Raw genomic sequence first — 12,689 nt, 5'->3', positions numbered from 1 at the left:
GTAATTTATTGTTACTGGTAGGAAGGAGTACCAAAGCTTTGTCACCCACCTTTAGCTGTCTGTCTCTAGTCCTTCTGTTGTAGTACTTACGATATCTCTGTGATACTTTTCTCAAGTTGATATGAGCTAGTTGACAAGTTTTGTTAAGTCTCTCAACTCAAACACATACCTGTAGGTAGTTTTAACATCAGGGTCTGGAACCTCTTTTGTCCAAAGTTCTTTCAAAATTGCCATAGGACCTCGTACACTGCGACCATATAGTAGTTCAAAAGGAGAAAAACCCAAACTTTCCTGAGGAACCTCTCGATATGCAAACAGCAGTGCATTTATATACTTATCCCAGTCCTTTGGATGTTCTGAGCAAATTTTCTTGAGCATCGACTTCAGTGTTCCATTGAACTTCTCCACCAGTCCATTGCATATTGGATGGTAAGCTGGCGAATCGATAAAAGTCTACTCACCTCTGCCATTAGCTCAGATGTAAACTGAGAACCCATGTCAGTAAGCATTTCTCTAGGTACACCAACTCTACTAAAGATGTCCACCAGTGCCTCAACAACTCTCTCGGTATCGATGCCAGGTAATGCAACTGCCTCTGGGTACCTCGTAGCATAGTCGACAACTGTGAGAATATACCTGGTTTTCCTGTCAGTGACAGGTTCTAATGGACCGACCAGGTCCACTGCAATTCGTTGAAAAGGTATTTCTATAAGTGGCATATCACCTAAAGGTGCTCTTATTATCTTACCTTTTGGAACTGTCCTCTGGCAAATATCACATGAACGACAAAAACGAGCTATCTCTGATTGAATACCTGGTCACCAAAATTCTGCCAATACACGCTCGTTTATTTTCTGTGTAGAAAAATGACCTGCCATCAGTGATTAGTCAATAGACAACTCTGCCATAGGAGCTTCTACTTCTATACCATCTGCTAAAAGACAAATTTGAATCTTACCGCTAAGCTGGTCACCAGGTACTAAACTCCTCCTAATGACAACTCCACTGCAACCAGTGTCCCTCAAAACAGACACATGCTGAGTACCAATCTTACCTCCAAGTACTGGCATTCTGTGTGGATTTGTAACCTGTTGATTACAAGCTGAGCTCAATGTCGGTTCGCTGTATCATGTACCATCAATACTTACCACGCGTCTATCACAAGCAAGGACATTTTGACCTTGACCCCTTCCTTTTCCGTGGCTATATCCTCTTCTTCTAAAACCCGTTTGTCGATACCTTGGATCTGCAAATGGCACTTGCCCTGCACCTCTCTGATACTCATTACCTGCAGCTTCAACAAATGCAGACTTTGGGGAATTCTTGCTGAAACAATCTTGAGCATAGTGACCTGGTTTATTACACAAAAAGCAGCGAACACTAGTTCTCATTGGTTGATTACCATGTTTCCCCCTCTATTTCCATTTCCCTTCAAATTGGGTCGCCCTGATGATAAATTAGCTCTGCACTGAAAATCTGTTGAACGATCTTTGGATATTGATCTCACCATGTTTGTACGACTTAGCACCGGAATAATATCTCCTTCTCTAGCTTCTCTAAACTGATCAGCTAAATCTGCCATCTCCTCAACTGATTTCGGAACACGTTCCCTTAAGAATAATGTAAGATCATGACCACACACCTGAATCAGTTGTTCCCTTAAAATAAGGTCTAACAGCCCTTCGAATGTTTTGACAGTATTTAACAACTCAAGCCATCAAGTAACATAGTTTTCCAATCTGAAAACTGACTAAATGTTTCTCCAAGCTGAGGTCTACTAGAACGGAACCGTTTTTTGAATCCCTCTGAAGTTAAATCAAATCTCCTCAACAAAGCAGTCTTTAATACGTCATACTGAAAAGCTTGATCTGGGGGTAATCTTGAGTACACCTCTAATGCTTTCCCTTTTAATACGGCACTTAAATGCATAGCCCATTTATCTCTACTCCACTGTTGAGCTTTAGCATAGCATTCAAACCTTTGCAAGTAAGCATCCATGTCATCCTTACCTTCTTCAAAATAGGGTAGTTTTGGACCCTTTGATTCAAAATGGTTATGACGTTCGTGTTCAGATTCATAAATACCTACACCAAGTCTAGCTTGAGTCTCCAATAATTCCATCTTATGTTTGTACTCTGCTTCTTCACGTCTCACAATTAACCTTTCTTTTTCTATTAAACTCTCAATCTCACGTTCCTTAGTTTCTTTTGTCATTTCCATTTCTTTCATTTTATATTCAAATTCTAACTTCTCCCTCTCTTTTCCTCTCTCACTCTCTTGTTTCATTCTTTCTTCTTCCCTTTTCATGCTACGCTCTTCCCTCTCTTTTTCTTGTTGGTATCTAACGAATTCTCTTAACTCTTCACCCTCATAACCCAAATCAGTACCTAATTGCTTCAAATGTTGTAAGGACTCCACGTCTATCATATCAACCTAACTCCTCTATACGAAAATCAGATGAAAAAACTAACTTGAAAAGTTGGGACGAGGCTAGAGAATGCACACACTGGGCTAAAGGTTTACCTACCTGAATTAAGTACTAACTTCTATCCAACTACAACCAATCCTATCCAATTAGAAATTGTTAACTTACCTCGAACTTCTTGACAAATACAATGGAGGTAGGTGGAAAACCTTATGACCAGACAGTCTGACTACAAAGAAACGTATCCCATCAAATACTGGTTCCATAAAATCCTAACTACATATACATATATATATATATATATATATATATATATATATATATATATAGTGGACTCTGTCTAAACCGGATTCTGTGTAATCCGGATCTCTGCGTAAACCGGTCCATTTCTAAATCCCCGTCCAGCTACCGTTTATCTCTTAGGTATAAATTTCTGCCTAATCCGTATTCTGTCTACTCCGGACTCCGGATCAAAAATCAAGAACAAAAGAACCATTCATGTATTAATTATCTCTGTCTACACCGGACTGGGATTTGACTGAACGACGGGCTGCTTAATTAGTTAAACAATGGTCGTCAATTGCCAAGTAATCAGGACGCCGTCGCAAGATCAAATACAAAATGTAACCGCACTCGTGTGAAGTTTACTCTTATTGCGGTGGGCCGGTAGATCAATCGGATTAATATTAGTGTGTGTGTTGATTTCACTCTTATGAATTCGGCGAGTTTTACTTGTCAACCTAACGCATGTCTAAATAGGTGCGAGTCGCTCGTATATTTTGCGTTGTCTTATTTCATTTATAATGGAGGAGCGACCCAAAAAACGGCAACGTTTCGAACTTTCGTCAGAAACTAAAGTCAAATTAATACAAAAATTAGTCAAAACAGAATGATTTAGCAATTTTTTTTTAATTCGTACGTACGAATAAATAATGTTTTAGGAAATAAAATGACATTTAACCTAGTACAAATATTAGAACGACCAGGAACACGTTTAATATGCAGCCACTAATATTTTATGCAGAAAAATATATTTGATACGTAATTAATCGTTAAAAAATCTCTGTTAGTCTATAACATCTTAAAAATTGCAGCAAACTCAGGAATGTCCCTTTAAGTATATTTTTTTATGTCTGTGAAATAATCGATTGGAAGACTGGGTCTGTGTTTCCCAACCATCCATGGGTTCAAATGTCATTGTTGATCGCGAGTTGTCGATCATTCAAGAACCATAACTCTGAAAGAACTCTGTCTAAACCGGTCCTCTATGTAAATCGGACTATTTCGACGGTACGAAGTGAGTCCGGTTTAGACAGAGTTTATCTCACTGACAGTCTATCCCACTTCTGACACCAAATTGTCACAGATGGACGAGAGATTGACTATCAGTAAGACATATTGTCCAAGAAACAAGTCAAACAATAAAACATTTTAGATGAGTTTATACTGATACAAACTGAACTGGTTTAAAATGATTATTTAACTAAGACTCGAACATTAACTTGAAGCTAGTTGGCTCAGACTGGGTTACTATGGACACCCGAATACAGTTTTTTTGGGGGTTTAATTTAAGGTTTGGGTAGTGATGCGTTTGGAGTGAAATCGTCATTTTGTATATTTATATTTTGTGTATAAATTTGTTCAAATCTTTTGTTGTTTGACTTGTTTCTTGAACAATATGTCTTACTGATAGTCAATATCTCGTCCATCTGTGACAGCCAGGCCCGGTTAGAGAGCGAAAACAGGGTACGGGGTTCGCGCGTGGACACCATGCTGGGGCAGTTCTAGTGCATAAACTGTAAATGGTGATTGGGTGTGGACAGCAGGCACGGCCAGTTCCAGTCCTTTAACTGGGTACGGGGTTGGGGTGTATGATAGCTGCCAGGCCCGGTTCAAGAGCGAAAACTGGGTAAGGGGTTCGGACATGGACAGCAGGCAGGGCCAGTTCAAGCGTTCCAACTAGGTAAGGGGTTCTGGTGTAGACAGCAGGCATGGCCAGTTCCAGTCCTCTTAACTGGGTATTGGGTTGGGGTGTGTGAAGGATGCCAGGGCCAGTTCAATAGCGAAAACAGAATACGGGGTTGGGACATGGACAGCAGGCAGGGCCAATTCCAGTCCTCTAACTGGGTATGGGGTTTGGGTGTGTGGCAGCTGACAGGGCCGGTTCAAGAGTGAAAACTGTGTACAGGGTTGGTGTGTGGACAGCAAGCATGCCCTGTTCTAGTGCGCAAACTGGAAACAGTGAGGGACTATGGAGAGTAGGGAGGGCCAGTTCAAATGCGCTCACTGGGTACAGGGTTGGGGTATGGACACCAGGCAGGGCCAGTTCAAGAGCGACAATTGGGTACGAGGTTGGCGTGTGGACAGCATGCAGGGCCAGTTGAAGAGCATAAACTGGATACAGTGATGGGGTATGGACAGCAGACAGGGCCATTCCAAGTGCACTCAGGGGATAAGGGATTAGACTGTAGACAGCTGCCATTGCTGGTTCAAGAGCGACAATTGGGTGCGAGATTGGCATGTGGACAGCATGCAGGGCCAGTTCAAGAGCATAAACTGGATACAGTGATGGGGTATGGACAGCAGACAGGGCCAGTTTAAGTGCACTCAGTGGGTACGGGGTTAGGGTGTAGACAGCTGCCATTGCCAGTTCAAGAGTGACAATTCGGTATGCAGTTGGCGTGTCAACAGCATGCAGGGACAGTTCAAGAGCATAAACTGGATACAGTGATGGGGTATAGACAGTATGCAGGGACGGTTCAAGAGCATACACTGGATACAGTGATGGGATATGGACAGCTGGCAGGGCCAGTTCAAATACGATCACTGGGTACAGGGTTGGGGTATGCACCGGAGGCAGGGCCAATTCAAGACAGCTGATTGGGTATGGGGTTGGGGTGTACACAGCAGACATGGACTGTTCAGCATTGAAAACTGGGTACGGGCTTGGGGCGTGGAAAGCAGGCAGGGCCAGTTCAAGCATGCCAACTGGGTACGGGGTTGTGGAGTGGACAGCAGGCAGGGCCAGTTACAGTTATGTAACTGGGTATTCGGTTGGGGTGTGTGACAGATGCCAGTGATAGTTCACTAGCGAAAACAGAATACTGGGTTGAGGCATGAACAGCAGGCAGGGCCAGTTCTGGTGCACAAACTGTGAATGGTGATTGGGTGTGGACATCAGTCCTATTACTGGGTGTGGGGTTGGGGTCTATGATAGTTGCCAGGCCCGGTTCAAGGGTGAAAACTGAGCACGGGGTTGGTGCGTGGACGACAGGCAGAGCCAGTTCTAGTGCGTAAGCTGTGAATAATGATTGGGGGTGGAAAGTAGGAAGGGCCAGTTCCAGTCTTTTAACTGGGTATGGGGTTGGGGTGTGTGACAGCTGCCAGGACCGGTTCAAGAGCGAAAACTTGGTACGGGGTTGGGACGTGGACAGCAGTCAGGACCAGTTCAAGCGTGTCAACTGTGTACGGGGTTGTGGTGCAGGACCAGATCTAGTGCGTAAACTGTGAATGGTGATTGGGTGTGGACAGCACACAGGGTCAGTTCCAGTCCTTTAACTGGGTATGGGGTTGGGGTGTATGATAGCTGCCAGGACCGGTTCAAGAGTAAAAACAGGGTTTGGGTGTGGACAGCAGACAGGGCCAGTTCAAGTATGACAACTGGGTACAGGGTTTTGGTGCGGACAGCAGGCAGGGCCAGTTCCAGTCCTGAAACTGGGTATAGGGTTGGGGTGCATGACAGATGTCAGGGCCAGTTCAATAGTGCAAACAGGATATGGGGCTGGGGCATGGACAGCAGGCAGAGCCAGTTCTAGTGCATAAACTGTGAAAGATAATTGGGTGTGGAAAGCAGGCACGGACAGTTCTAGTCCTTTAACTGGGTATGGGGTTGGGGTGTTTGATAGATGCCAGGCCCGGTTAGAGAGCGAAAACAGTGTACGGGGTTCGCGCGTGGAGACAATGCTGGGCCAGTTATAGTGCGTAAACTGTAAATGGTGATTGGGTGTGGACAGCAGGCAGGGCCAGTTCCAGTCCTTTAACTGGGTACGGGGTTGGGGTGTATGATAGCTTCCAGGCCTGGTTCAAGAGCGAAAACAGGGTAAGGGTTTCGGACGTGGACAGCATGCAGGGCCAGTTCAAGCGTGCCAACTAGGTAAGGGGTTCTTGTGCAGACAGCAGGCATGGCCAGTTTCAGTCCTCTTAACTGGGTATTGGGTTGGGGTGTGTAAAGGATGCCAGGGCCAATTCAATAGCGAAAACAGAATAGGGGTTGGGGCATGGACAGCAGGCAGGGCCAGTTCCAGTGCTCTAACTGGGTATGGGGTTTGGGTGTGTGACAGCTGACAGGGTCGGTTCAAGAGTGAACACTTGGTACAGGGTTGGTGTGTGGACAGCAGGCATGCCCAGTTCTAGTGCGAAAGCTGGAAACAGTGATGGAGTATGGACAGTAGGGATGGCCAGTTCAAATGCGCTCACAGGGTACAGGGTTGGGGTGTGGACAGCAGGCAGGGCCAGTTCAAGAGCGCAATTGGGTATGAGGTTGGCGTGTGGAAAGCATGCAGGGCCAGTTGAAGAGCATAAACTGGATACAGTGATGGGGTATGGACAGTAGACAGGGCCATTTCAAGTGCTCTCAGGAGATATGGGATTAGAGTGTAGACAGCTGCCATTGCTGGTTCAAGAGCGACAATTGGGTGCGAGGTTGGCATGTGGACAGCATGCAGGGCTAGTTCAAGAGCATAAACTGGATACAGTGATGGGGTATGGACAGCAGACAAGGCCAGTTTAAGTCCACTCAGTGGGTACGGGGTTAGGGTGTAGACAGCTGCCATTGCCAGTTCAAAAGCCACATTTGGGTATGAGGTTGGAGTGTCAACAGCATGCAGGGCCAGTTCAAGAGCATAACCTGGATACAATGATGGGATATGGACAACAGGCATGGCCAGTTCAAATACGATCCCTGGCTACAGGGTTCGGGTGTGCACCAGAGGCAGGGCCAGTTCAAGACAGATGATTGGGTATGGGGATTGGGTGTACACAGCAGACATGGACTTTTCAGTAGCGAAAACTGGGTACGGGCTTGGGGCGTGGACAGCAGGCAGGGCCAGTTCCAGTTATGTAACTGGGTATTGGGTTGGGATGTGTGACAGATGCCAGTGTTGGTTCAATAGCGAAAACAGAATATGTGGTTGGGGCATGGGCAGCAGGAAGGGCCAGTTCTGGTGCGCAAACTGTGAATGGTGATTGGGTGTGGACATTAGTCCTATTACTGGGTGTGGGGTTGGGGTCTCTGATACATGCCAGGCCCGGTTCAAGGGTGAAAACTGAGTATGGGGTTTGTGCGTGGACGACAGGCAGGGCCAGTTCTAGTGCGTAAGCTGTGAATAATTATTGGGTATGGAACGTTGGCAGGGCCAGTTCTAGTTCTTTAACTGGGTATGGGGCTAGGGTGTGTGACACCTCCCAGGATCGGTTCAAAAGCCAAAACTGGGTACGGGGTTGGGACGTGGACAGCAGGCAGGGCCAGTTGAAGCATGTCAACTGAGTACAGGGTTGTGGTGCAGGACCAGATATAGTGCGTAAACTGTGAATGGTGATTGGGTGTGGACAGCACACAGTATCAGTTCCATTCCTTTAACTGGGTATAGGGTTGGGGTGTGTGACAGATGTCAGGGCCAGTTCAATAGTGAAAACAGGATACGGGGCTGGGGCATGCACAGCAGGCAGGGCCACTTCTAGTGCATAAACTGTGAATGGAGATTGCGTGTAAAAAGCAGGCACGACCAGTTCTAGTCTTTTAACAGGGTATGGTGGTGGGGTGTTTGATAGATGCCAGGCCCGGTTAGAGAGCGAAAACAGAGTACGGGGTTCTGGTGTGGACACCATGCTGGTCCAGTTATAGTGCGTAAACTGTAAATGGTGATTGGGTGTGGACAGCAGACAGGGCCAGTTCCTGTCCTTTAACTGGGTACGGGGTTGGGGTGTATGATAGCTGCCAGGCCCGGTTCAAGAGCGAAAACTGGGTACGGGGTTGGGACGTGGACAGCAGTCAGGGCCAGTTCAAGCTTGTCAACTGTGTACGGGGTTGCGGTGCAGGACCAGATCTAGTGCGTAAACTGTGAATGGTGATTGGGTGTGGACAGCACACAGGGGCAGTTCCAGTCCTTTAACTGGGTATGGGGTTGGGGTGTATGATAGCTGCCAGGACCGGTTCAAGCGTAAAAACAAGGTTTGGGTGTGGACAGCAGACAGGGCCAGTTCAAGTATGACAACTGGTTACAGGGTTTGTGTGCGGACAGGAGGCAGGGCCAGTTCCAGTCCTGAAACTGGGTATAGGGTTGGGGTGTGTGACAGATGTCAGGGCCAGTTCAATAGTGCAAACAGGATATGGGGCTGGGGCATGGACAGCAGGCAGAGCCAGTTTTAGTGCATAAACTGTGAATGGTAATTGGGTGTGAAAAGCAGGCACGGCCAGTTCTAGTCCTTTAACTGGGTATGGGGATGGGGTGTTTAATAGATGCCAGGCCCGGTTATAGAGCGAAAATAGGATACGGGGTTCGCGCGTGGAGACCATGCTGGGCCAGTTATAGTGCGTAAACTGTAAATGGTGATTGGGTGTGGACAGCAGGCAGGGCCAGGTCCAGTCCTTTAACTGGGTACGGGTTTGGGGTGTATGATAGCTGCCAGGGCCGGTTCAAGAGCGAAAACTGGGTAAGGGGTTCAGACGTGGACAGCAGGCAGGGCCAGTTCAAGCGTGCCAACTAGGTAAGGGGTTCTTGTGTAGACAGCATGAATGGCCAGTCCCAGTCCTCTTAACTGGGTATTGGGTTGGGGTGTGTGAAGGATGCCAGGGCCAATTCAATAGCGAAAACAGAATACGGGGTGGGGCATGGAGAGCAGGCAGGGCCAGTTCTGGTGCGCAAACTGTGAATGGTGATTTGCTGTGGACATTAGTCCTGTTACTGGGTGTGGGGTTGGGGTCTGTGATACTTGCCAGGCCTGGTTCAAGGGTGAAAACTGACTACGGGGTTTGTGCGTGGACGACAGGCAGGGCCAGTTCAAGTGTGTCAACTGTGTACATGGTTGTGGTGCAGGACCAGATCTAGTGCGTAAACTGTGAATGACGATTGGGTGTGGACAGCACACAGTGTCAGTTCCATTCCTTTAACTGGGTGTGTGACAGATGTCAGGGCCAGTTCAATAGTGAAAACAGGATACGGGCCTGGGACATGGACAGCAGGCAGGGCCAGTGCTAGTGCATAAACTGTGAATGGTGATTTGCTGTGGACATTAGTCCTGTTACTGGGTGTGGGGTTGGGGTCTCTGATACTTGCCAGGCCTGGTTCAAGGGTGAAAACTGACTACGGGGTTTGTGCGTGGACGACAGGCAGGGCCAGTTCAAGTGTGTCAACTGTGTACATGGTTGTGGTGCAGGACCAGATCTAGTGCGTAAACTGTGAATGACGATTGGGTGTGGACAGCACACAGTGTCAGTTCCATTCCTTTAACTGGGTGTGTGACAGATGTCAGGGCCAGTTCAATAGTGAAAACAGGATACGGGCCTGGGACATGGACAGCAGGCAGGGCCAGTGCTAGTGCATAAACTGTGAATGGTGATTGGGTGTGGAAAGCAGGCACGGCCAGTTCTAGTCCTTTAACTGGGTACGGGGTTGGGGTGTATGATAGCTGCCAGGCCCGGTTCAAGAGCGAAAACAGTGTAAGGGTTTCGGATGTGGACAGCATGCAGGCCCAGTTCTAGTGCGAAAACTGGAAACAGTGATGGAGTATGGACAGTAGGGAGGGCCAGTTCAAATGCGCTCACAGGGTACAGGGTTGGGGTGTGGACAGCAGGCAGGGCCAGTCGAAGAGCATAAACTGGATACAGTGATGGGGTATGGACAGCAGACAGGGCCATTTCAAGTGCACTCAGGAGATATGGGATTAGAGTGTAGACAGCTGCCATTGCTGGTTCAAGAGCGGCAATTGGGTGTGAGGTTGGCATGTGGACAGCATGCAGGGCCAGTTCAAGAGCATAAACTGGATACAGTGATGGGGTATGGACAGCAAACAAGGCCAATTTAAGTACACTCAGTGGGTACGGGGTTAGGGTGTAGACAGCTACCATTGCCAGTTCAAGAGCCACATTTGGGTATGAGGTTGGAGTGTCAACAGCATGCAGGGCCAGTTCAAGAGCATAACCTGGATACAGTGATGGGATATGGACAGCAGGCAGGGCCAGTTCAAATACGATCACTGGGTACAGGGTTCGGGTGTGCACCAGAGGCAGGGCCAGTTCAAGACAGCTAATTGGGCATGGGGTTTGGGTGTACACAGCAGACATGGACTTTTCAGTAGGGAAAACTGGGTACGGGCTTGGGGCGTGGACAGCAGGCAGGGCCAGTTCCAGTTATGTAACTGGGTATTGGGTTGGGGTGTGTAACAAATGCCAGTGTTGGTTCAATAGCGAAAACAGAATACGTGGTTGGGGCATGGACAGCAGGAAGGGCCAGTTCTGGTGTGCAAACTGTGAATGGTGATTGGGTGTGGACAGCATGCAGGGCCAGTTCCAGTCCTTTAACTGGGTACGGGGTTGGGGTGTATGATAGCTGCCAGGCCCGGTTCAAGAGTGAAAACTGGGTAAGGGTTTCGGAAGTAGACAGCAGGCAGGGCCAGTTGAAGTGTGCCAACTAGGTCAGGGGTTCTTGTGTAGACAGCAGGCATGGCCACTTCCAGTCCTCTTAACTGGGTATTGGGTTGGGGTGTGTAAAGGATGCCAGGGTCAGTTCAATAGCGAAAACAGAATACGGTGTTGGGGCATGGACAGCAGGCAGGGCCAGTTCCAGTCCTCTAACTGGGTATGGGGTTTGGGTGTGTCACAGCTGAAAGGGTCGGTTCAAGAGTGAAAACTGGGTACAGGGTTGGTGTGTGGACAGCAGGCATGCCCAGTTCTAGTGTGCAAACTGGAAACAGTGATGGAGTATGGACAGTAGGGAGGGCCAGTTCAAATGCACTCACAGGGTACAGGGTTGGGGTGTGGACAGCTGGCAGGGCCAGTTCAAGAGCGACAATTGGGTATGCAGTTGGCATATGGACAGCATGCAGCATGTCAAGAGCGAAAACTGGGTAATGGGTTCAGACGTGGACAGCAGGCAGGGCCAGTTCAAGCGTGGCAACTACGTAAGGGGTTCTTGTGTAGACAGCAGGAACGGCCAGTTCCAGTCCTCTTAACTGGGTATTAGGTTGAGGTGTGTGAAGGATGCCAGGGTCAATTCAATAGCGAAAACAGAATACGGGGTTGGGGCATGGACAGCAGGCAGGGCCAGTTCTGGTGCGCAAACTGTGAATGGTGATTGGGTGTGGACATTAGTCCTGTTACTGGGTGTGGGGTTTAGGTCTGTGATACTTGCCAGGCCTGGTTCAAGGGTGAAAACTGAGTACGGGGCTTGTGCGTGGACGATAGGCAGGGCCAGTTCAAGCGTATCAACTGTGTACATGGTTGTGGTGCAGGACCAGATCTAGTGCGTAAACTGTGAATGATGATTGGGTGTGGACAGCACACAGTGTCAGTTCCATTCCTTTAACTGGGTATAGGGTTGGGGTGTGTGACAGATGTCAGGGCCAGTTCAATAGTGAAAACAGGATACGGGGCTGGGGCATGACCAGCAGGCAGGGCTAGTTCTAGTGCATAAACTGTAAATGGTGATTGGGAGTGGACAGCAGGCAGGGCCAGTTCCAGTCCTTTAACTGGGTACGGGGTTGGAGTGTATGATAGCTGCCAGGTCCGGTTCAAGAGCAAAAACTGGGTAAGGGTTTCGGACGTGGACAGCAGCCATGGCCAGTTCCAGTCCTGTAACTGGGTATAGGTTTGAGGTGTGAGACAGATGTTACGGCCAGTTCAATAGTGAAAACAGTATACGGGGCTTGGGCATGGACAGGAGGCAGGGCCAGTTCTAGTGCATAAACTGTGAATGGTGATTGTGTGTGGAAAGTAAGCCCGGCCAGTTCTAGTCCTTTAACTGGGTGTGGGGTTGGAGTGTTTGATAGATGGCAGTCCCGGTTAGAGAGCGAAAACAGGGTACGGGGTTCGGGCATGGACACTAACTATGCTGGGCCAGTTCTAGTGAATAAACTGTAAATGGTGATTGGGTGTCGACAGCAGGCAGGGCCAGTTCCAGTCCTTTAACTGCGTATGGGGTTGGGGTTTTAGATAGATGCCAGGCCCGGTTAGAGAGCGAAAACAGAGTACGGGGTTTTGGCATGGACA

At 48.2% G+C, this 12,689-nt stretch overlaps 3 protein-coding genes across 3 annotated transcripts in view; all 3 read right to left on the bottom strand.

The window, feature by feature from the left end:
- Positions 1-4,544: 4,544 nt before the first annotated feature.
- LOC121378009 lies at positions 4,545-5,408 on the bottom strand. Its single transcript, XM_041506106.1, has one exon. It carries the CDS (start codon positions 5,406-5,408, stop codon positions 4,545-4,547), a length of 864 nt encoding a protein of 287 aa, XP_041362040.1.
- Positions 5,409-6,897: 1,489 nt separating this feature from the next.
- Positions 6,898-10,766, bottom strand: LOC121378008. The gene is made up of 2 exons (XM_041506105.1): positions 10,121-10,766; positions 6,898-7,331 (listed from the first exon to the last, which is right to left on the bottom strand). The coding sequence occupies exons 1-2, from the start codon at positions 10,764-10,766 to the stop codon at positions 6,898-6,900; spliced, it is 1,080 nt and encodes a 359-aa protein (XP_041362039.1).
- Positions 10,767-11,557: 791 nt separating this feature from the next.
- LOC121378007 overlaps positions 11,558-12,689 on the bottom strand; it is a 27,786-nt gene continuing 26,654 nt past the window's right edge. Inside the window, exon 5 of the mRNA XM_041506104.1 lies at positions 11,558-11,653. Within this exon, the coding sequence (XP_041362038.1) occupies positions 11,558-11,653 (96 nt within the window). The remainder of the gene's footprint in view (positions 11,654-12,689) is intronic.

The sequence above is a fragment of the Gigantopelta aegis genome, chromosome 7 (assembly GCF_016097555.1).
Source record: "Gigantopelta aegis isolate Gae_Host chromosome 7, Gae_host_genome, whole genome shotgun sequence".
NCBI lineage: Eukaryota > Metazoa > Mollusca > Gastropoda > Neomphalida > Peltospiridae > Gigantopelta > Gigantopelta aegis.
The sequence above is the reverse complement of the archived record's forward strand: the minus strand, read 5'-3'. Positions and strand labels throughout refer to the sequence as shown.